At 40.8% G+C, this 24766-nt stretch overlaps 1 protein-coding gene and 1 non-coding gene across 3 annotated transcripts in view; both read right to left on the bottom strand.

The window, feature by feature from the left end:
• Positions 1-850: 850 nt before the first annotated feature.
• The window catches only part of LOC124798690 (guanine nucleotide exchange factor subunit Rich), a 305412-nt gene continuing 281496 nt past the window's right edge, over positions 851-24766 (bottom strand). For both annotated transcript variants that reach the window (XM_047262195.1, XM_047262196.1), the window contains 2 exons: positions 13793-13981; positions 851-3030 (listed from right to left, as the gene is read on the bottom strand). In XM_047262195.1, coding sequence (XP_047118151.1) covers positions 2574-3030; positions 13793-13981 — 646 coding nt within the window. In that variant the 3' untranslated portion in view covers positions 851-2573. The remainder of the gene's footprint in view (positions 3031-13792; positions 13982-24766) is intronic.
• On the bottom strand, positions 17593-17697 carry LOC124799738. Its single transcript, XR_007017079.1, has one exon. It is a non-coding gene; the product is annotated as a U6 spliceosomal RNA (small nuclear RNA).

Below are 24766 nucleotides of genomic sequence, written 5' to 3'. Positions count from 1 at the left end.
CTCATTGCACGGTTTAAAATCTTTGCTTTCAATGTACGCAAGAATTAAAATCATTGCCATCTATTGGTTGTGTTATGCATTACAGTGCCAGGTGACCCCTCAGAATGAAGCGAGTACTGGTGTCCCAGTGTTTTCTAGTGAGGTAATACAGACGGCAGATCTCATTTTATTCAAAAAAGGACATGCAATGCAACATCTTAAAGCAGTGCAAGTTGGAAGGGCAGTCTGTTTGACCCAAAAAAGATAGACTTTTGGTCATGTCGCTGCAAATGCCAATACCTTTCCATGTGTCATCCATTGATTATGGACATGCTACAGGGAGACAGGTCAGTACCCAAGGCGAGTTCCACAAGGTTGCGTAACACCACGTGAAGAACGATATCTGGCCATCTCTGAGTTACGATATCTGGCCATCTCTGAGTTACGGCACTGTACGGATACCATCAGGGCATTGCAAGATGATCTCAGAAGAGCCACTATGTCTGATCAGACTATTAACTAACATGTTAAGAGAAAGGACCTTATGGTACAGACATTCTGCTTGAGTACTCCACTTTACATGACTGCATCTTGGAGCTTGCCTTCATTTCTGTTTTTCCCATGTTAAGTGGCAACACCACTACTGGTGAAATGTGTCAGTCACAGATGAGTCCAGATATCCTATGACACAAGGTGATGGCTGTGTTCATGTTCACAGACAAGACGGGCAGTGTGTGCCAGATGTTATGCTCTGTTATGTTGTGGGGAGGCTTCAGTGTAATCAGCCACACGGATCATATGAATCTCGTCATCGTCCATAGTGCGTAACACCACGTGAAGAACGATATCTGGCCATCTCTGAGTTACGATATCTGGCCATCTCTGAGTTACGGCACTGTACGGATACCATCAGGGCATTGCAAGATGATCTCAGAAGAGCCACTATGTCTGATCAGACTATTAACTAACATGTTAAGAGAAAGGACCTTATGGTACAGACATTCTGCTTGAGTACTCCACTTTACATGACTGCATCTTGGAGCTTGCCTTCATTTCTGTTTTTCCCATGTTAAGTGGCAACACCACTACTGGTGAAATGTGTCAGTCACAGATGAGTCCAGATATCCTATGACACAAGGTGATGGCTGTGTTCATGTTCACAGACAAGACGGGCAGTGTGTGCCAGATGTTATGCTCTGTTATGTTGTGGGGAGGCTTCAGTGTAATCAGCCACACGGATCATATGAATCTCGTCATCGTCCATAGTCACCTTACTGCCATGGAGTACACTGAACAGATCCTTTTCGAGCAAGTGGTGGGCACTGCATGTGTGTTAACCCGGAAATCCTACTAATGCCAAGGCCTATGTGGTGGATGTCAGCAGGGATGTCTTTGCGAAGCCTGGACGATGAAGTAATGGAATGGCCCGCAGTGAGTCCCAACCTAAGCTGCATTGTGCTTATGTGGAACATGCTTGACAGAAGTGTTAATCGTTGTCCTGTTCCACAACAGACTCTCCAAAAACTCTCATGTGCTGTCATTGAAGAATGGGATAGGATACTACAGTGTCACCTCCACAGACATATATGAAGCATGCCACGTGTCGGGCAGTGATAAATGCTCACACACGCCATACTTGTTATCGAAGCACTAGGTCCAATGAAAAACCCCCAGAACAATGAGATGAAGGACTGTTTTCACTTTGTTTTTGACACGAGTCAGACTTTTCAGTTCTCTTTATGTAAATGATCGAGGATGTAATGATGTTTTGTTGTGTAGTTCCTTTGTGAAAGATAATAGAATTTGGTAACATATCCAATCATCAATTATTGCGCAATGGAGTATGGCAGATGCCCAAAGTCATGCCCCCTAATTCTTCTGAGCAGTGTATTGATGAATCACATCCTGCAGAAAAAATTCAAATATTAAGAAAATGTTGAAGTATGCCATGCTCTTCAAGATAAAAAAGTAGCTGAGAATATACAGTCTTTATTCCATTTCCACAAACTGTGTGACTGTATTTACACTCAAACCTCTGGATGATTAGGAACAAAATGCAGAAGCCTCATTATAATCAGTATGCACTGAAGTATACTGTTATAATTCCTGGAGAGTAATCACATTGAAACCAATGTAGATAAGGCACAGAGTCACTGAGCAAGATGGTAAGTTACCAAATATATATTCAGTGTTTATATTACAACTGGCAAAGTGAAACTGTAAAACTGATGCCTGCTAATCTCAAAGAATATGTGCAACACCATCAGGGAAAAAAGAAAATAAGTATTCATAGTTTTACATTTGACTACTATGGTGTTTTACATGTTATAGCTACCTGTTAAGGAATCAGTTATGGTAATTCAATAAGTATTATTGCTTAAAAACAGCTGTAAAAGAGATGCTGTTAATCATTTAAAGTTTTCATTTTCTTAAAAAAATAACTTGTTATATACAATTTTTAAGTCCATACACCAACTCGTCACATGATAATTTCACTGCACATTGTACAAAAAACAGCACACCAGCACTAAACAAATAGAGCACACATTCTTTCACTAACTGTGTTTTGTTTTACAATGTTAATACAACCAGGACTATGACACAGTGCAGACAGATCGCTCAGATTCTTCTTTCCCGTCTTCTATGGAATCAGTTTCTTGTATTTCATTTTCTGCATCAGTAGCTTCTCTTGCATCAAAGACGGAATGTAAATTTCTTTCACGAGTCCTCTCTGAACGGTGCAATTCATTTCTTAACGTATCATGGAATCCCCCTGAACTGCTTGAATGGGAGGTTCTTGCTTGTTGACCACTACTGTGATGGCTGCTGACATCTACGTTAGAACTTGCCCTTCTAGAATGAGGTGCAACAGCTGGCAGTAATTGGGGTGAACTTGGATTCTGCTGAAGTTGCTGCTGAAGATGTTGCTGCTGTTGTTGCTGTTGCTGTAATATTTTCTGTTGTTGCAGATACTGTTGTTTGCTGCTCAAGATTTTACTTAATACTGGAACTTGGTTCTGCACAGCTAACAGGAAAGGCCTATAACCAAGGCTGTCAGGAAAAAAGTATTTCATTAAACAAATAGAGAGAATAGCAACTGTTTAAAAATACTAGTCATCAAGATCAACATTATATGCAAGGTAACATACACAATAAACCATTATAAAAGGAATACATTTATGATATTAACTTTGCATATTATATTATCCAACAACAACACGGTTTTCATGATACAAAATTCATTACTCCAATACATAACGTATTTGCTATAAATCAAAATTTTAAAAAACTAATGAGTTATTCAATTTTAAATTATTAAATACATTCAAAGTTATGTAATATGTTGTTGTTGTAAGCTTAATGGAGAAAAAAATCCAATAAATATAGAATAGTTAGGAAGTACAACAGAAACGGCATTAGAAAAAACTCATTCCAATACTGTGCCACTTATCTGTGTGTGTGCATAGCAGGATGGAATGATAGCAGCAAGGTAATTTAATCATCAACAGAACAATTTTTCATCTTTGCTGGTTTTCTGTTTATGCAGAGAATCCTTCATGGAGGCTCTTAAGGTGGATGATATTAGTGTCAAAACAGTTGGAATCATTAAAACTGAACAAGGCCTTATTACCTGAAGGAACCCATGTGAGTTTCTATATTGATGAAAATGGAAAGTGTTATATCATCAGGCAAACCATGACTAAATGCTACCAACACAATACTCCAATGTTTCCATGCCCGTGAGAGATGATGTTTAAAATTTTATCCTTATGCAGGCTTATTTTCAGTACAGAAAATGGCCATTCCTACAGATGAAAAATGGTGTGAGTACAAGATGGCTATCGGACGTGTGTAATGTTACTGGAATTATTCAGGCGAGAGATTGAAATACAGCCCAGAGGACACACATGTGCAGCTTACTGGCATCATCTGGACTTAGAGGAAGGTCGAATCGTTTGAATGAGAGAGATGCGAGCACCACCCCAACAGTCTGCACTGATAGCTGGCTGTAGATTAGTGACTGCAAAACTAGTTATGACGAGTTGTTTTAGATCAACAGTATGGCAAGAAGCATAGACTTGGGTCCTTCCAGTAGGATTCCACCACAAGAAGAGCAGAACAGCACAGGATTGTCTGACAGGCTGTGAGAGAGATGGAAACCAGCTGAAACCGAGGCAGACACATTCAGAGTACCAGGTAGAAGGACTGGTGGTGCATGTAAACACGTTCAGAGCACAAAGGGACAGGTACAAATGATCGCGTGTTAACACGTCCAGAGCAGTTGAAGGGTTAAGGCTAAAAAGGGCTAAGGGAAACAGTAGAAACCTCTAGGATTGGAAAGATACTCCAATGGTCAAACTTAATGCCTCCAGTAATAGGGCTTGCAAGTAACCGCTTCCTAGAAGCGTGCAGATGCAGTCCACACTACATGTGACACAACCAACTGAGTGCTGATAAATCAGTCACATCAATGTGGAAATATATGAATCAGGTGAGTGATTTCACAAGCCTTGCATTAACATGTTCCAAGGAATGATTCATCCTGATCTTGTCATACCACTCAAACGCTGCCATGATTTTATTTTAATATGAAGAGCATTCTCAGCAATGTATCCAATATCATTCTTAATTTCACACATCTACTCTAGATCTACATCTTTATTCTGTAAACCACCATGAGCTGCGTGGCAGGGTCTCTCCCTGTTCTGTTCATGTATGGAGTGCCAGAAGAATGAGTGTTTGAATGCCCCTGTGTGTGCAGTAATTATTCTAATCTTGTCTCACAATCCCTCTGTGAATGATACATAGAAAGTTGTAGTATATTCCTAGGGTAATAATTTAAAGCTGGTCCCTGAAACTTTAACAGATTTTTTCGGGATAGTTTATGTTTAACTTCAAGAGTCATCCGGTTCATTACCTTCTGTATCTCGGTGACACTCTGGCATGGATTAAACAACCTGTGACAATTCGTGCTGCCCTTCTATGTATATGTTCAATATCCCCCGTTAGATCTACCTGCTACGGGTCTCACACCTTTGTACAATATTCTAGAATTGGTTGCATAAATGATTTGTAAGCAATCTCCTTTGTAGACTGATTGCACTTCCCCAGTATTCCACCAATAAACTGAAGTCTACCACCTGCTTTACCCACAACTGAACCTATGTGATCATTCCATTTCATATCCCTATAAAGTGTTACACCTAGGTGTTTGTAGAGTTGTCTGATTCTAACAGTGACTCATTGATATTAATGTCATTTATGTGAGATCATAGTCCAAACTGTCACTTGGATGCCAGTTTCCTTTGGCCGAAATTCTTTTCCCAGTGAATCTAAATCAAAGGAGATATCACTGATAACACAAATTTTGTAGGATTTACTCAATTAAACAAACTTGTTTGGTGGAAGAGTTTTTAAAATTCCAAATTATGCTTTCTATGTCTAAATACTTTCATAATTTAACATGTTTTGTGAAAGTCAATCTTGAGATGAGTTGACATGATTTTGAATGCCTTGTATTTGGCCTGAACAATTTAATTAATGAAAATTATTCAACAGGAAATTACATTTTTGAGACTTTTTTACTGTTCCAGAAACTGACCTTCAATAGCTCATGATCACCACACAAACAGAACTGCACTAAATGTACCACATCCAGTAGATTGTTCCCTCATAATTAACTAATGAAAATAGGACCATCAACGTTTTAAAAGAATGTGAGAATGTATACACCAGTCGGCTAGATATAACATTAAAGGACACACACTGAAAGTAGGCATCACATTATTTGAATTAATCTTAACTATGAAAATTATGATCATGATTGATACCACTAAATTTTCTGAACTATCTTGCTTTAGTCCTAATTTGTTCCCACATAGCACATTTCAAATTTTTCACATTTTATTGCAATCATACCTCCTCCTTTAGGAATAAATAACATCATTATTCACAACCAGTGGTTTTTATTTATTTTTCCATTGGTGATTTAGCTTGCTAGTGTAATGTTTTCCGAAAAAGAATGACCTGATTTAACTATTTATGCATACTGGTGGAAAAATTCTAGAAAAAAGAGCTAAACATCAAAATACTTATAAAGCTTTAAAGTTGTATGCTGTGTTATCACAATTGCTCTGGTTGTTGCCCACCAGCAGAATGGACGACATTTAGACAACTACTAAATTAACCTACACTTCATGAAAGATTTCTTCATCTATACAAGTCATTGCTGCTATAATTCTGCTTGAGCTCATTTATGGTCAGGAACTAAAAGATGAATATCCTATTCCTTCATGTATTCCCACACATTACGGCTGAAAATCTTCGAGGCCAAGAATGTAGGGAAATATCTTGTTCTCCTGTGACCCCCGTCCAGTGTTGAGACAGTGTGTCATTGGGAAACTGTCGTACACTTTTATGTCAGTCTGTTATAACCCCATACAGTGAGCAGGTATAATTTAACATCATGGGCCTTCAAGGATAGGCACAGATGGCGCAAAAAGTGCTGTGCTGTGCGCAAATATGGCCTCATATCATCTGGTGCACCGGGCCCTCAGCTGCTCTAATTTTCATGGGACAAACACATATTTCACTGTTATGTGTCTCTATACTGATCACTATGTTATTTGGTCTCTTATTATACACCATCAGGTGGAAGCGGGATAAAAGTTGGTCGGTGGGAATTTTGATGTTGTGTTTGCGCAAAGTTACAATATTTTTGGTGACAATGTGTGTTCATTTTGCAGTTCACTATGGCCAATATGTCAGCGGAAGAAATTCTCGAATATCTTGTTGAGCAGCAGTGCACTCTCACCAATCACCAGCAAGCTCTCTCCATGGTACTAATCACTTTGGCAGCATCATTGATGCACCAGGGTTCACTGCTGTTGACACAACCCCCACAATTTCCTCCATATGATGATTCTGCGGAAGATTGGGGTGCATACAAAAAATGCCTTTGGCAACATCTCCTAGCTTTTGGTGTCACTGATCCTAATGTGTGTAAGGTTTTCTTTCTATCATGGATATATCCTCATGTTTAGCATCTTTTGTGTCAGCCAGCTCATCTTCAGGTACCTGCCAGTCTCTCATCTGATGAAAGCTGTCAGTTGCTCTCTACTTATCACTGCAAACATACTTATGTTACTGCTGCTCGCATTGAGTTCTACCATTGTCAAAAGTGGCTGCAACAGTCGTACAGAGCTTGTGCAGGGAACTTCATGGCCTTATGCTTGGTCCCGATAGAGAAGTTCGTGACAGTGCTTTACAATGTGAAAATCCCTCTCTCACATATGCTTCGAACACTTCCCAGTCTTTTGAAATAAAATAGAAGCTTGGAGTGAAGTAGCCACCACTGGTTCTCTTCATCAGCTGCCTTCAGTTAGCTCACGTGGGAAGATGATGCTGTAGCCATGCAATCGTGGTTTCCACGACACATGGGGTAGCACCATGCTACACAGCAACACCAGTCAGTGCCACAATAGCAGCCACATGCTCCTCTCCTATAATGTCCTTATTGTTTCGTGCAACTCTCAATCTCATTCATCAAACATGACCGTGGATATGAACAATGTTCCCAAGTGATGGCAGCCCCAAACAAACCTTATATTGTAGAGCATATTATGGACAAGATGTTAAACATGCAAACAGACATGAGTGCAGAAGTGACTTTGTTACATTCTCAAATATATGTGGATCTTGGATCATCAGCATTGTCCCGTCCCTCTTTGGTTACAACAAACAACAAATACTTATATTGGGACCATTTTCTACTCCCTTAGCATATAAAGCACTTGCCTGGCCTTTGACCTTTCTAATTTTGGTTTCTCTATTTCTGACCAAGTGCAACTGGTATAAAGATGTGCTCTGCTCAGAATTTTCCTCATTGTTATAGGAAAGTTTAGGGTGTGCTACCAGTTTCAAGAATAACATCACAATGAAACCGAAGGCACACCCCCATTTTTTCTTTTTGTATCTATCCAGTCCCATGACTCGTCTAGTGAATAGTCTACCCTGTTGGTAATTGCCGAAAAACCTAATGGCAACCTTCAGCCCTGTGACGTTTCTAAAATGTGTATAAATTCACAGTCTCTTATTGATACATACTCCTTATCCCATCAGGATGAAGTCTTAGCACAGCTTTCTTGGGAACAATATTTTTCCAAAATAAACTTGAGAGAAGCCTACTTGCAACTACCTTGGATTATGATTCCAAACGCTTCACCATAGTGAATACCACACCTGGCATTTGGTGTAGCTAACGCCTCTGCTATTTTCCAATGATTTTTGGAACAATTCATGGGGCCTTTGAGCTAGAGTGCATTAACTACCTGGATGACTATGGTCTCCAGTTTCTCAACAGACAAACACTTGCGGAACCTCTGTGCCTTATTCACAGTACTGGATGTCGCTGGTTTGAAATGTAACTTGGACAAAGAGCAATTTTTTCAGCTATCTGTTGTCTATCTTGGTTTTGAATTCTTGTGTATTGGGGTCAAACCTTAACACCAGCATGTTGATGCCATCGTAGCTTTGCTGCATCCTACCAATGTCAAAGAATAGCAGGCCTCTCTCAGAAAGATTGCGTACTAACAAATTTCTTCCTGATGGGGCCACAGTGGTCCAGCCTCTTAGTGCTCTCTCACATAAAGGTATTCCTTTTCACTAGTACCCTGCCTGTGAGCATGCTTTTACCCTATTGGAGTCAAAGTTACACTCGGTACTTTGCTTGTTACCTTTCAACCATGCCAACATCTTGGTTTGGCCACAGACGTCTCCCAGTATGGCCTTGGGACGGTTCTTTTGCACAAATACAGGGACTGTTGTGAACATGCTATTGCATATGCTTCCCAAACCCTGAACCAGGCACAACAGCACTAACTACACATAAAAAAGCAGCCCTTGCTATTGTGTACGCACTCAAAATTTTCATGTTTTTCTATACAGTTCCATTTGATTACTGATCGTGAATCTCTGGTTTCTCTTTTTCATCCTTCAGCTGCTATTCCAGACAAAGCAGCCCATTTCCTGCAATGCTGGGCTCCATTTTTGTCATGCTACAACTACGAGATTCACTTCTGCCTCACAGCACAAAATGCTAATTTGGACCCCCTTTCTCTGTAGCTGGTTTGCCACAATCCAGCATTTGATCAGGATGAATTATTGTCGCTTTCTTCCACTGCCTCTCTGTTCTTGATGGTGTGTTATTGTTGGCTGCTGAAGAGGTAATGCCCTGGGTTATGTTCCTGTTCACATTGTGGTGGGACATCATGTCTCTTCTCCACCAGGACCATTGGGGTTTCTCTCACACAAAATTGCTGGCCCCCTGCCACATCTTTTAGCCAGGTATTGACAATGACATACAAGAGTTGTGTCAGCCTGCCCATGCCCACAGTGCAACAACCATTGAGAGGCACCATGCGCCCCCCCCCCCCCCCCCCCCTTTCATCCATGGTCCCATTCAGTTTCACAGATGTGATGTATGGAGTAAGGATTGCAAAGTAATAGTGTCTTGCAGAGGGAGAAGACATGGTTCTGGGATGCCTGTGCCATGGAGATGAGTTTTTGTGGTATCAGGTTTGTGAGGGCCAGGGATTCACAGAATCTGAAAAGGTGTAGGTCATTGTGAAAGGAGGGATGGGATTCAGAGAAAGGAATCTTAACAGTTACGCTGTTTGGTGGGATTTCTAGGCAGCATTTGAGAAACATGATGTGGGACTGGGTTTTAGCCAGGAAACTGGATACTTTTCTGAACTGGTGCAGAAAGAAGGAGCAAGGGTCCATTGTGGCAGGAATGGTGTCCAGGCAATAGGAATAATATATAAATGGACAAAATAGGTATTGATGGTTGAGAGGAAAGCTGGATAAGGGAAAAGATGCGTAAAGATGCATAAAAATATGTAGAGACACACAGACACATGCACAGATATGCAAAAATATGCAGACACACGTAAAAATATGCAAAGATACATGAAACCATGTAAAAATACACACAAATGCATTAAAAAGCTTACAGCAACATGGGTGAAAAGGAACACTGAGGTATGGGAATTTCAGCCCTCATTGACCAACGCCTCCAACCAACTGCCTGTAACCTGGTCTCCCACATCAAAGACACCAACCACTTCCTTCACTGACTTACCACAATTCCCACCTCTTTACGTACTGGATCCCTACTCATCACTGTTGATCTCACTTCCCTATACACCAACATCCTTCATGCCCATGGTCTTACCACTATTGGACACTACCTTTCCCAATATCCTTCAGACTCCAAACCCACTACCTCATTCCTCATACATCTTCCTAACATCATCCTAACCCACAACTACTTCTCATTTGAAGGAAATGCACCTGCATGGCATCATCCTATGCCAACCTTTTTTGGGCCATCTAGAGGAGACCTTCCTAGCCTCCTAAAACACCAAACCTCTAGTCTGGTTCAGGTTCATTGATGATATCTTCATGATCTGGACTCAGGGCCAAGACAACCTATCTTCGTTCCTTCACAACCTTAACGCCTTTCTCTCCCACCTGCTTCACATGGTCCTTCTCAACCCACCTTCCTAGATGTTGACCTCCTACTCTCTGATGGCTCCATCCACAGTTATGCCCACATTAAACCCATCAACCACCTACAGTACCTGCATTTGGACAGCTGTCATCCATTTCACACCCAAAATCCCTCCCATACAGACTGGCCACCCGGAGACAGCACATCTGCAGTGACAAAAACTCCCTTGCTCTGTATGCTGAGGATCTCACCAAGGCCTTCATAGACAGGCATTATCCCAGAGACCAAGTCCGCAAACAGATCTCCCGTACCATTTGCCCTCACACCACCAATCCTCCCACCATCCTCAAGAATTGGCCACAAAGGAGTGTCCCCTTCATCACCTAGTATTATGCTGGACTGGAACAACCGAACCACATCCTTCACCAGGGCTTTGATTGCCTATCATCATGCCCTGAAATGAGTGACATCTCACACGAGATATTTCCCACCCTGTCTAAAGTGGTGTTTTGTCCCCTACACAACCTCTACAACATCCTAGTCCATCCCTGTGGAAGACCCAGGTGCAAAAGCTGCCCAATCCGCCCATCCAGCACATTCTATTCCAGTCCTATTACATGTTTATCCTATTCCATCAGGGGCCGGGACACCTGTGAAAGCAGTCACGTCATTTACCAGCTCTGCTGCAATCATTGCACTGCTTTTTATATTGGTGTGACTACCAACCAGCTACCCACCAGGATGAATGGCTACTGCCAAACTGTGGCCAAGAGCAAAGTAGACCATCTGTGTCAAACATGCAGCTGAACAGAACACACTTGATTTCAGTGGTTGCTTCGTTACCTGAGCCATCTGAATCCTTCCTTACACCACCAGCTTTTATGAACTGTGTAAATGGGAATCACCCTTACACCACATTCTTCATTTCCATAACTATCCCAGCCTCAGCCTACAATAACATACAGTCCCCCCCCACCCAACAGTTTCTATTCCCTCTGTCCTATCTCCTCCTCCCTCTTCCCATCTCCCACCCTCTGCCAACATATCCACCAGCCTTCCCCACTACTCTCCTTTTTTCCCCCACCTCCCTTCCCCACAACCTCCTGACACTGTACCTGCTGGCAATCTAATCCCTGCACACTCCACCAGACAGTGTGTCTCTCTCTTCATCCATACACTACTATCCCTTCCCCTTCCACACCCATGCAGACTGCTGCTTACATTCCACATGATAGTTGCATTCTGGCTTGAGATGCTGGAGGTGGCAGTCTTGCGTGCATGAGGTGTCCTTGCTTATGTGTGTGAATGGTATTTGTCTTTCTTTTACTGATGAAGGCTGTGGCTGAAAGCTTTATGTAACTGTTTCTAATTGTGCCTGTCTGCAACTTAACATGTTTTCTTTATGGTAAGTAGCAATCTGTCTTTACCTAAATTATTGATATTTGTACAATGAGTGGCAACCAGCACATTACAGCCCCTCCATTTCACACTCACTCCAATGGAGATGCAGAGCAGTTGGTCCGTACTTTCAAAACTCACATAAAAAAATATATCACATAATCTTCTCCTGAAGAAGCTGTCAACAGATCCTTCAGCTCATAAAGGTTCACTTCAGTCGACAATCGTAGCCCAGTGGAGATGCATGCTTCACATCTAATACTCGTCCACCCAGCAGCACCCGCCTCGCAGCAGTTCCATCTGGGCTCTTCCATTTGGGCCCACGGGTTTGGCCAGTGCCCTTAAGTAAACACCAGTTGTCATCGATCACTACCAAGACTGCCGCCTGTACGTTTTGCACACCTCCGATGGCTTGGTATCATGACACTATGACCAGCTCTGCTTATGCGAGACCAACCATGTGGTGGAGACTACGCTGGTCCCATGGTTGCCTCCACAGTGTGCTCCACACCCCCTCCAGCTCCTGCACCACCTTCATTCTGTGTGCTGCCACCACCGGGAAGAATAGTTAACGTCTCCATCTCCACAGCCTGTCGCCTTTGCTGCCTTTGTCTTCTCTGCAGCCTCGATCACAAGAGTGCCTGCCCTGGTATGGACATGGATATGGCACCTCCATCACCTCTCCTGTGAAGGCATGACACTTGTTCCAGCAGTCATCCTGTTCTGATGAATACATTGACATCTCCACAGTGAACACTTTTCACCAAGGGGGAAGGAGTGTTGTAACCATTTTCAGTGCGTGTGCATAATTAAACAGTGCATGTGTCAATGGCGTACCCCAAAGAGGCTGCCTCACACTGGCACAGATGGTGCAACAAGTGCTGCGTTATGTTCAAACAGCCTTACATAATCCGAGGCACTGGACTCTAGACCACTCTAATGTTTATGTGACAAATATATACTTCACTTTTAGATTACATCTTAATGTACACCTTGTTTAAGAGTGTTTATACTGATTACTATGTTATTCAGTGTCTTAGTATATTCCTTCAAGTGGAAGTGAGATAAAAGTTGATTGATGGGAAAACTGACATTGTGTTTGTGCAATGTTACAATATATTTTGATGGGGTTCTAAGCTGTTGGAATATGATGTCACAGAATCCTTCTCAAATTGTGGAGAAAGGCAATCATCTCATTTCACGATAGTTCATTCTGGACACTTTGTTATCATCATTTTAAATAAATCTATTTCATGGTCAATGTTTTCCTTTGTGTTCTGTAGTCCTCTTGTTAACATCTTATGCAAGTAACCTTTATTGATAACACAAAAATGTTACTTCATCACTAGAAGTTAACTGGTAACAGGTATAACAGACGTTTTTCACTAAATGTGGAACAATCCCAAAACAATGACAAAAAGTATGCAGAATGCAATTACTTAGGCACACTTGTTCCACTGCAACATGCAAAAAGGCTTGTGTTCATTGGACACCATTTAAATTCAGAATGAGGCTATAAATATTACCAAAGCACTTCCTGGCACATTAAAACTGTGTGCCGGACTGAGACTCGAACTCAGGACCTCTGCCTTTTGTGGGCAAGTGCTCAATCAATACATTTCTCCACAATTCTAGGCCATGCCCATCTTTCTACACATCTGCTTCCCAGAATATCCACAGTAGGCCACAGTGCAACTAAACAAGAAAAATATAGCAAAATAACCTAAGAAAAGTACTCAAGGTTTCACGAACATTTTTATAATTTGTCCTTATTTCTGTAGTATTTGTCCATCAACAAATATATATAGTTAAAATCAGGTCATTCTTTTTCAAACAAGCTGTATTCTAGCTTCTGTTTATAACACCATTCTACACAGAAGTAATGAACATGAAACTCCATACCATTCACTGCTGCTCCACTGACACAGACTAACAAGACCATTCTTTACCCTCAGGACAGCTTCATAGGAATGTTCTGTAGAGCGAGTGCTGTTAGTGATACGTACAACAGCCAGAGCATCTCGCAGCAAGACAGATATTACCAATGCCCACTCAATGCAGCCGGCTTCTGTGAATAATTGTAAGAGGTACCTGGAACAGAAATGTACAGCTATGTACATATAAACAGTTCAAGAGCAACATTTAGTCGCTGATAACACTTCAGTGTACAGATCCTGAAATTTCACCATCAGCATCAACTATCTGACTGTGTTGTTCTATCTTCCAGAACGTTCAGACTGTTTTGACACAACTCGCCATCATGTGAATCTGCGATTCTCTCAAGCTCACTGGACAAAAAATTAGTCATCCCTAAAGAAATGAATACAAGCATCATTTAATACCCTGTACTCTGCCCCTTGATTTGAAAACTGCCTAGATTCAGTTAGGATGTGAGTCCACAAGGTTGTGCAGGTTTGTTGCCACTGATCGAGGATTTAATCACACAACTGAGGGGATGCTGATGTAGTATCACCTGCTGTTCTACCCTGTCCCACAGACTTTCTATGGGGGTTCACAATCGGATGATTTTGCAGGCCTATCAAGAAGTAACATGCTGGAAGAGTGTTCACAAAACCAGTCACATATTCTTCCAGCCTGATGAACTTTGCTGTTATCTTCATGCATGCAGTTCCTGTTACAACGTTCTCTCACTGTCGGAATGGACCTTCACTCATGTTGTTGTTGTGGTCTTCAGTCCTGAGACTGGTTTGATGCAGCTCTCCATGCTACTCTATCCTGTGCAAGCCTCTTCATCTCCCAGTACCTACTGCAGCCTACATCCTTCTGAATCTGCTTAGTGTATTCATCTCTTGGTTCCCCTCTATGATTTTTACCCTCCACGCTGCCCTCCAGTACTAAATTGGTGATCCCTTGATGCCTCAGAACATGTTCTACCAACTGATTCCTTCTTCTAGTCAAGTTGTGCCACAAATTTCTCTTCTCTCCAATTCTATTCAATACGTCCTCATTAGTTATGTGACCTATCCATCTAATCTTCAGCATTCTTCTGTAGCACCAGATTATGGAAGCTTCTATTCTCTTCTTGTCTAAACTATTTATCGTCCATGTTTCACTTCCATACATGGCTACACTCCATACAAATACTTTCAGAAACGAGTTCCTGACACTTAAATCTATACTCGATGTTAACAAATTTCTCTTCTTCAGACACGCTTTCCTTGCCATTGCCAGTCTACATTTTATATCCTCTCTACTTCGACCATCATCAGTTATTTTGCTCCCCAAATAGCACAACTCCTTTACTACTTTAAGTGTCTCATTTCCTAATCTAATTCCTGCAGCATCACCCGACTTAATTCGACTACATTCCCTTATCCTCGTTTTGCTTTTGTTGATGTTCAACTTATATCCTCCTTTCAAGATACTGTCCATTCCGTTCAAATGCTCTTCCAAGTCCTTTGCTGTCTCTGACAGAATTACAATGTCATCGGTGAACCTCAAAGTTTTTATGTCTTCTCCTTGGATTTTAATACTTACTCCGAACTTTTATTTCATTTCCTTTACTGCTTACTCAAGATACAGATTGAATAGCATCATTGCCTGTAGAAATCTGTGTTGGGTGTGAAAGCGATTTTGATTCACGAGATGTGAAATGCATCTCTGGTACCTCTCAGTCAGAACCTTTTCCTGACAACAATTCTCACATTGTGTTTCGTGGCCATGTGTGTTACACCACTAATTGTAGACATGTTGAACAGTTCATTGCAAAACACTAACAAAGTCAGCAACTTCAGACATTGTATGATCATCTGCATGATCAAACATGAATGTCCCTTTTTGACATTCTCTCGTGTCCTTATATTTACCCAAGTTTATGTACAGCGTTGCAGCAATCACTGTGGCCTTATGCTCACAGAGGCAGCATGTGTGCAGTGGGGCACATGACTCGATCTCTGCATAGTACATAAAGTGTAATAATTCATCTGTGCACGTATTGAGGTGACTAACTTTTTGCCTGGTGAGTTTATATACAGTCCTAGAAAATGAGACATATGGAAATGACAATTCCACAGAGCTCAGCCTTGAACTGGAAAGCAATTTTCTAACCTAAGTGATGGTGGTGGTGATTAGTAGGATGATGATATTAGTTTTACGGCCCTCAATGGAATGGTTATCATTGTCCTTGCAGAAAACAAACTAAAGTGAGCTTAGTTAGAACAAAGTCTTTCTCATAAGCATTCGTCTTTGGCAACAGTGCATGGACACACACATATTAGACATTTTAAATGTGTCTGGCAATGACAACACAGGGGTGGTTGCTCATCAATATATTAAAATTGATAGCAAAAATAATGCATGGGAGCAAGCACACCTACATTTACTTTCACACTCTTTCCTCAAGCTTAAATAAAATAAATGTTGTGTGACTAGCGCCTCCCATCGGAGTAGACCGTTTGCCAGTTGCAAGTCTTTCGATTTGATGCCACTTTGGCGACTTGCTTAAATAAAGCTATAAGATAGTCATGACAAAATACTAAATAAAACAAGGATTAGTTCAAAAAATTGCTTTAAGTTATTCTCCAGTACGTGTGTCCAGCTGACCACCAGTGAAAATACAGAAAGAGCTGTGAGAATGGGAACAAGTAAATACTGATTAACAGTTCTATACATGAATGTTAAAAGTGCTTAAACAAAACCTGAGTGTCTGTTTAAAAATTTATATTAAAAAAAGAAATGGACAAACAATCAAATATGTAAAACTATTATTCTGATAACTGTGGCTGGCTTGACCACTGACTAGGAAGGGATGAAACAGTTAATCTGAGATCCACTAAAATAACCAACCCAACAACATGATGAAGAGTGCACACAGCATACAAAATCTTAAAACCTTACTGAAACTCATCTCATTGATATTTAGAACAGTGGATGAATTGTTATAAAAAAAAATTGCTGGCCTCTTGTCAAAATATGAAACACAATTATGTAAAATACAGTGCTATGACAATGGTACATCACAACACTGCACATTGGTGGATCCTCCTGCCGGAGGTGGTGTGCCTGTGTCAGAGGATGGTGCATTTTTCTCAGTCATATTACAGGTATTTCTTTCCATCTGTCATATTCACCATTACAGAACTGTAGGCATAACCACCCTTCATTTATTACTTTGTACCTCCAGCCACACAGTCTCTCATAGATACATAATTCTCTTTCTCAACAATAAGGCAACAGCACATAAGAAGAGACCACAGAGCAGTACATTATTTTCATTGTACACATCTCTTGCTAACATGTCAGCTTGCCCATTGTCTTGGATTGCCACATGGTCTGGTATCCAGCACAAAATAAATGCTTCACTTGATGTTTTAGTATGTGATGAACTATTATGTTTTGACTGAGGAAGATTAAAGGCTGTAGACTGTGGGACTGACAGTATCTTATATGTGAGTCGCACCAGGAGGTACTTTTGACAGATGGCTAGGGGCAGTTCCCCTGCCTCAGAAAAGAAACTTGGTATAGGGCTTTCCCTGAGGACCCCTGTCACCAATCTAATGCCCTCATGAAAAATGGAGTCGAAGTCCTATAAACAGAATTTTTGTACAGAGCCATATACAACATGGCCATGGTCCAGCTGCAAGCTGTAAAATAGCAACAGGGAGGGTATGTATGTATGTGTCTGCAACTAGGACACTTTATGATGTTTACAGCCTTTAGAGCTGAGGTGCTTCAGGTGCGGCAAAAATGGGGAACACTTCATAATTTTGCTGGTCATCCTTGTGTAAAGCCATGTTAATAATCTCTGTACCATTTCAATCAAGTATATGTAGTTCCAAAGCAAATACTTGACTTATGCATATCAAGATAATCTGTCACCTGGTTAAAAATACAGGCCCTTTTTTAGTTTGGAAATGGTTCAAGTGCCCTTCTGAAAAAACAGTACATGAACAGAGTTCCCACAGATTGTATTGGCTTTTTCATATATGTTAATATAAAATTCTGACCATTACTTAATGAGGTACTAAATTCAAATGAGGATGAATATGAAACAAAATCATTGATACAATTTGCTACAAATTCTATACTCTGGATGTTGATAAAACTAAGCTTCAGACTACTACATCACTGAACATCTTGGAACAGACTTATAAAAATATTTGGAATAACATCCTACTCAAAATTCCTTAGTAAGCTGAAAGAAACTTTTTACAGTGAAGAGAAAATGTTTTATTGGTACTTAGGCTGACAACGAATTATGTTCATATTTGTAACCATTTTGACTGTTAATCAACTTACTGTTTATTAAAACTAATAAATATGTTCCTCAGGAACCACTACAATGGCTTTCCCTGGATGTCTTTGTTTTGAAGTGTGTGTGTTATTCAGTCACTGGTCTGCTAATGTGTGTGTGTGTGTGTGTGTGTGTGTGTGTGTGTGTGTGTTCTGGGCACTCAAATGAATGGTGATGTTACCAATGCCCTTAAAAATACTATGAGGAATAAATGTGGTTAAAAACATCACAAAACAAGGAAGATTAAGTCTTACACAAATAAATGTTCTAAACACGGCAATTAAAACACAAGTAATATAAGAGGAAACCTAAAAGAACTACACAAGGAAATGTGGCTGGCTGATCACTAACATGAATGTGCCAGTCACTATGACAACACGTTAAAACTTCCTTCCTAAAATTTTTGGAAACAAATCGGAAATTTCATGAAACCTGGAAAGTGATACCACATTCATTTGAGTGTTAGTTAAAAGAGAGGGCACATCTTTTGAGAAATATGCTCCCACCCTCTTCTCTGAATATAAAACACTGTATACTAAAGTGTAGGCCACTGTGATCTGTATGTCACAAGCATTACACATTCAAGTTTCGTTTTGCCGGAGCAAGAAGCCCTGTGTCAAAGGGCTGTGTCCTATGTGAAGATGAGACGACTGAGAAGGACATCAACCCACCGGCATGGCTGGAATAAGGTACACCATGGCTGAGTTGTTGACTTTAGCAGACACAGCTTACTATCAGCTACTTATAGCCACTCTTCTTATCATCAACACATGGCACTGCACCACAACAATGAGGTGATAGCATGTACGGGGATGACTCACTGAACTATCGGAGTATCACAACTTGAGTCCTTGGCTGCGTCGGCCAGCATTTTGGTCCCTTAATACCTATGAAATGCTTAACTCCATTTTTAATGTTCCTTTACCAAGGAAAACCCAGGACAATTGCCCCAATTTAATCCTTGTACCACTGAAATGATGAATGAAATAAGTATTAGTGTCAGTGGTGTTGAGAAACAACAGCAATGGTTAAAACTGAAAAGGACTCCAGGGCCTGTTGGATCCCTGTCAGATTCTATACTAAAATCTATTGTAGATCTCGCTCACAAAAAACTGTGCCCGGTTCTTGAAAAAAGGCACAGGTCACACTACACGAAGGGTAGTAGAAGTGAGCCACAAAACTTCCATCCAACATCCTTGACACTGATTTGTTGTAGAATCTTATATCATATTCTGATCTCAGGCATAATGAGGTAACTTGAACAGAATGACTTTCTCAATGCCAACTAGCTTGGATTCTGAAAACATCAATCATGTGAAACCCAACTGGCACTTTTCTCACATGACATACTGAAAGCTTTTGATCAAGGCAACCAAGCAGATGCAGTATTTCTTGATTTCCGAAAAGCATTTGACTCATCATCACACCTACGCTGATTGCCGAAAGTATGATCATATGGGGTATCAAGTGAAATTTGTGACTGGACTGCAGAATTTTTGGTAGGAAGGACACAGCATGTTATCTTGGATGGAGAGTCGTTATCAGATGTAGAAGTAACTTGGGTGTGCCCCAGGGAAATGTGTTGGGACCTTTGCTGTTCATGTCGTATATTAATGACAATGCGGACAATATTAATAGTAAAATCAGGCATTTTTTACCTCATTATAGATAACTGCGGCATCTATAATGAAGTACTACCTGTAAAAAGCTGCATAAATGTTGTCAGATCTTGATGAGACTTCAATGTGCTGCAGAGATTGGCAAGTTGCTCTAAATGTTCAGAAATGTAAAATTGTTCACTTCACAAAATGATAAAATGTAGTATCCTATGACTATAATATCAACAAGTCACTGCTGGAATCAGCCTACTCATACAAATACCTAGGTATAACAATTTGTAGGGATCTGAAATGGAATGATCACATAGGTTCAGTCATGGGTAAAGCAGGTGGTAGACTTCGGTTTATTGGTAGAATACTGGGGAAGTACAGTCAATCGTGTGACCGGTTCTAGAATATTGCTGAAGTGTGTGGGACCAGAACCAAATATGACTAGCAGGAGATATTAAACGTATACAGAGAAGGGCAGCATAAATGGTAACAGGTTTGTTTAATCTGTGGGAGAGTGTCACAGAGGTACTGAAGGAGCTGAACTGGAAGATTCTTGGAGATAGATACGAACTATCACAAGAAAGTCCATTAACAAAGTTTCAAGATCCAGTTTTAAATGATTACTTCAGGAATTTATTACAGCTCCCTACATATCACTCACATAGGGATCATGAGGACGAGATTAGAACAATTACTGCATGCACAGAGGCATTCAAACAATCATTCTTCCCACACTCCATACATGAATGGAATAGGAAGAAACCCTAATAACTGGTACAATGGGATGTAGCCTCTGCCATGCCCCTCACAGTGGTTTGCACAGAGTAGATGTAGATATGCCCTGGCACTCACCATGAAGACATCAATTTCCGCAGCCTTTGCAAATGGAGAATGTCATTCTGGATATCCTGGACTACTTTACCTGCTGAGTACAAATGCTGTAGAGAGTGAAGTGCACTCAGGGAGTTGGAACAGCTGAGGAATTTGGCAGTCACACACAACTTGTTTCATCTGCTCCAGTTTCTGCAAGACCACAATAATTCTGCATCCAAGCTAGTGAAGTCTTGAAGCAATCATATCTCAAGGAAACAATCAGAGAAAACAACAGAGCAATAAATGGAGTCCCCCTTTTAGATCCATCCTTGATTGCAGCATCAAAATCACCTCCCTTCATGAATTGGGCAATTGTCCTGTTAACACTCGTGGCCAGCCTGATCTCCTTTTGGTGTGTAATGTCAATGTTCTTCAGGTAAGAAGATCTTGAAGATCCATACTGCACACCCATAGTCTAGCCACAAGCCTAAAAAAAGCCCTTGAACACTGACGCAGTTGTGCCCTGTCCATTTTCGTAGATCTGTGACAGAGGCACTTCAAGATATTTAGTGACTTCTGGGTCCTTGGCTTTATGTCCTTTAGCACTAGAAGGACTGAGGGGCCAAATTGGCCCCTTTTCGATCTTTTCACTTGTGTTCTGAGCAAATCGTAAGTTCGACTGACTTGATATTTTGTGACTTTTCGTCAGTCATATGAAATATTAACCACCGCATTTTGGAGTGTCCTATTTTAATTAGGTTGTGAAATATGAAGCTTACCACCTAGAAGGACGGCGGGGCCAATTTGGCCCTCCAACATTTATTTGTATTTAGAGGCCACTTCTTTGCAATACTGCGTATGAAATTACATGAACTGTTGCCCCTCTGTTGTTCAAATGTGCGACAACAATGTCATTCAATCCAGCGCTGATTGTTGGTTAGCTGATGTAAGGATTTCAGTTATTGTCTGTTGTGACGGTATCTGAGAGTCGTCCCTGCAGTCATGACCTATGAATACAAGAAGTGGCTAACAGACGCTGAAATACTAGCAGAACTGAGAAAAATAGAAGATAAAAGTTCAGGTGAAGAATTTGAGTTTTTTGATAGCAATCAGGACAATGAAGAAAGTCTAGTAGTTCCAGTGTGTGCAGATGAAGAATGTGATTCATGCAACGAATGTGATGATGTACACACAGCCAAGAACAGTTTTCTGCTAAATTTAGGGGAAAATGAAGCTTCTACATCCAGCACGCCTTCTGATGTTCCAAATTCTAGCTCTATAAGATCAACAACCCGGACAACATTTGCTTCCCCCGGAAGTCAGTCAAAAACTGATACTGGGCAACCTACTAAACAAAAAGAAACAGCAAAAGATGGGACTGTGTGGAAAATTGTACCAGTGAGTTCTAATGCAGGTCAGTAATATTTCTGCTCTTTGTATAGAGTTTTAGTTTTTAAAAATTACAAGAACATATATACTCATATAATATCAGTACATTACACGTTCTAAAAGTACCGTTCTTTTTTCACATGTTTTCAGGTCATCTACAAAAGTCATAACATTTTGTGGGAGAGATCAGGACCAACATCATATGCTAAAAGGAAAACTCAAAGTGGGAAACTTCTTAGTGCTTGGCGGTTAATTTTCAGTGCTTCCACGATGCGCCACATCAAGCACTGTACTGAAGCTGAGGCTTGTCGTCGAACACAAGACGATTCCTGGACAGTAGACACTGAAGAGCTTGATGCTTTTGTCACCACAATGTATGCAAGAGGAGTGTAGGCAAAGAATTTTCCTCTCAAAAGCCTATGGTCAACAGTATGGGGTCCTCCGTTTTTCAGACAAACTATGGGACGAAACAGAGTTATCGAAATAATGAAGTATATGAGGTTTGACACTAAGTCCACTAGATCTGAATGCCTCAAGGCTGGCAAATTTGCTCTTGTCTCAGATACTTGGAATGCTTTCATAGAAAACAGTGGGTCATGCTATAAACCAGAACCTTATCTTACAGTTGATGAACAACTTTTGCCGTCTAAAACAAGATGCCCATTCACACAATATATTGCAAGCAAGCCAGATAAGTTTGGCATAAAATTCTGGTTACTTATAGGTGTTTCTAGTAAATACATAGTGAATGGATTCCCATACACTGGTGCTGATCCCCTTTAACCAGCTAACCAAGGCATAAGTGAAAATGTTGTTCTTAGGCTTATGGGATCATACTTAGGAAAAAGTTTGAGTGTCACTACTGACAGTTACTTTACTTCGCTAAGCCTTGTGAACCATCTGAGGGCAGCATCCACAACTTTAGTAGGTACTTTGAACCATAATTGAAGGGAGGTGCCTCCTGCTGCAAAGACCAAAAAACAACCACTCCACTCGACTACTGTGTATAAAATGATGATGGAACAACACTAACAGTTTATCAAGGAAAAACAAATAAGAATGTTTTGTTACTGAGTTCACTTCACTCTCATGTATCCCTGTCCGATAGTCAGAAGAAGACTCCTGAAACAGTGCAATTCTACAATGAAACAAAATTTGGGGTCGACGTTGTTGATCAAATGATAAGGATGTACTCCACAAAAGCTGGTACAAGACGTTGGTCAACGCACGTATTTTACAACATTCTTGATTTGGCTGCCATAAATTCCTGGGTGTTGTATAAGGACGTATATTTTTTATTTGTGTGAAGAGTTTCGAGAGTGGTATGTATCATCAAGAAATAAGGAGCCAGACCAGAATCATGCAGACACTAAAGGCAGACCACAGAGGGCAACTAAGAGAGAGAAGTGTACAATTCGTACCTCATGTAAAGAAACCATACTGCTACTGTTTGTTCGGGTTGTGAGAAAGCAGTATGTGGCAAATGTGAGAAGAGAAGACGAGCATGGTGCGACAAGTGCAGCAGTAAACAGCAGTGAACTGATAGCTAGATAGATAGAGAGAGAGAGTAGTGCATTTATTTTATTAATAAAAATCAACTAAAGCTATATATGAGTGTTACATTCCATTGCCTATCACAATTTGATCAAATAATCAAAAATAAACATGTGACCAATTTGGCCCTGTCGGTCCTTGTAGGTAGTAGCCTGCTTGCGGTCCTCCTAATGTTAGGTGTGGTAACCACAACAATTTCAAATAAAAAATCAGGCCCAGAACCCTCGCTGAGTCTTTAAAATGTGGAATGGTGTCCTTCATATGCAAGCTGGATAAAAATGAAAACCTGCCTTTGCAGTCTACTCTTCCAACCTCTTGACAACAAATCGTAAACGACAAGAAGTGCAAAATCATCCACAAAAAGGAGCGTTGCACAGTTACACTGTTAATGGCTACAGCAAAGAGGATAAGACTTAAAACATTTCCCTGGGAAACACTATTCTCTTGCTTGAACCTATTTCATATTGTGCCATTAATTCAGCACCGAAAGAAAGCATTCTGATAAGAAAGACTGAATGAATATGGGGAGATGGCCACAAAAGCTCCATTGGCAGAGCTGTCCAAGAATATTGTGCCTCCAAGTAATGTCTAACACCTTACTGGTGTTGAAAAACATCCCTGTACAATACTGTTTACATAGAGAAGCTCGTTTCTAGCGTGGTCAGGTTATAGACAGTGGACTGATACTTCCTGAATCCACTCTGTAAGCAGCTGAGAAGCTGCCTGGTCTCTAAGATCCATGCCAGATGACTGTCGACCATTCACTCCAAGGTATTTTCTACACAGTTCCTTAAGATGACACTCTGGTAACTACTGGGACAGATTTAGTCCTTTGCTGCTTTGAGGAGAAGCATCAAAATTATCTCCCTCCATGAATTGGGAAATTGTCCTGTCTTCCAGGTGAAATTGGAACATTCTAAAAGCATTTCCTTTGATGCTGCTTACAAGTTTCGCAGCATATTGGTATCAGATTTCGTCATGACCAGGTGCTGCACCAAGAGCTTCAGACAGCAGCAAATCCAGCTCCCACAAGGAGAAAGGGTAGTTATATGACTCAGGATTGTTGGATCTGAAGCTTAGTTCATCCCTCTCTGTAATGGCAGAACGCTGGGTCCTGGCTGGACATAGGAGGAATCATCACAAAATGCACTGCCATCATCTGAACGATGTCTCCGTTGATTGGAGACATCCCTGCTTCAGCACCACTGATATGTAAATGACTCCATTTACCAGAAATTCTCCTGATGGTCCATAATT

Source organism: Schistocerca piceifrons, chromosome 5 (genome assembly GCF_021461385.2).
Source record: "Schistocerca piceifrons isolate TAMUIC-IGC-003096 chromosome 5, iqSchPice1.1, whole genome shotgun sequence".
In the NCBI taxonomy this organism is placed as follows: domain Eukaryota; kingdom Metazoa; phylum Arthropoda; class Insecta; order Orthoptera; family Acrididae; genus Schistocerca; species Schistocerca piceifrons.
Note: the sequence above shows the minus strand (reverse complement) of the source record. Positions and strands in the feature narration are given on the sequence as shown.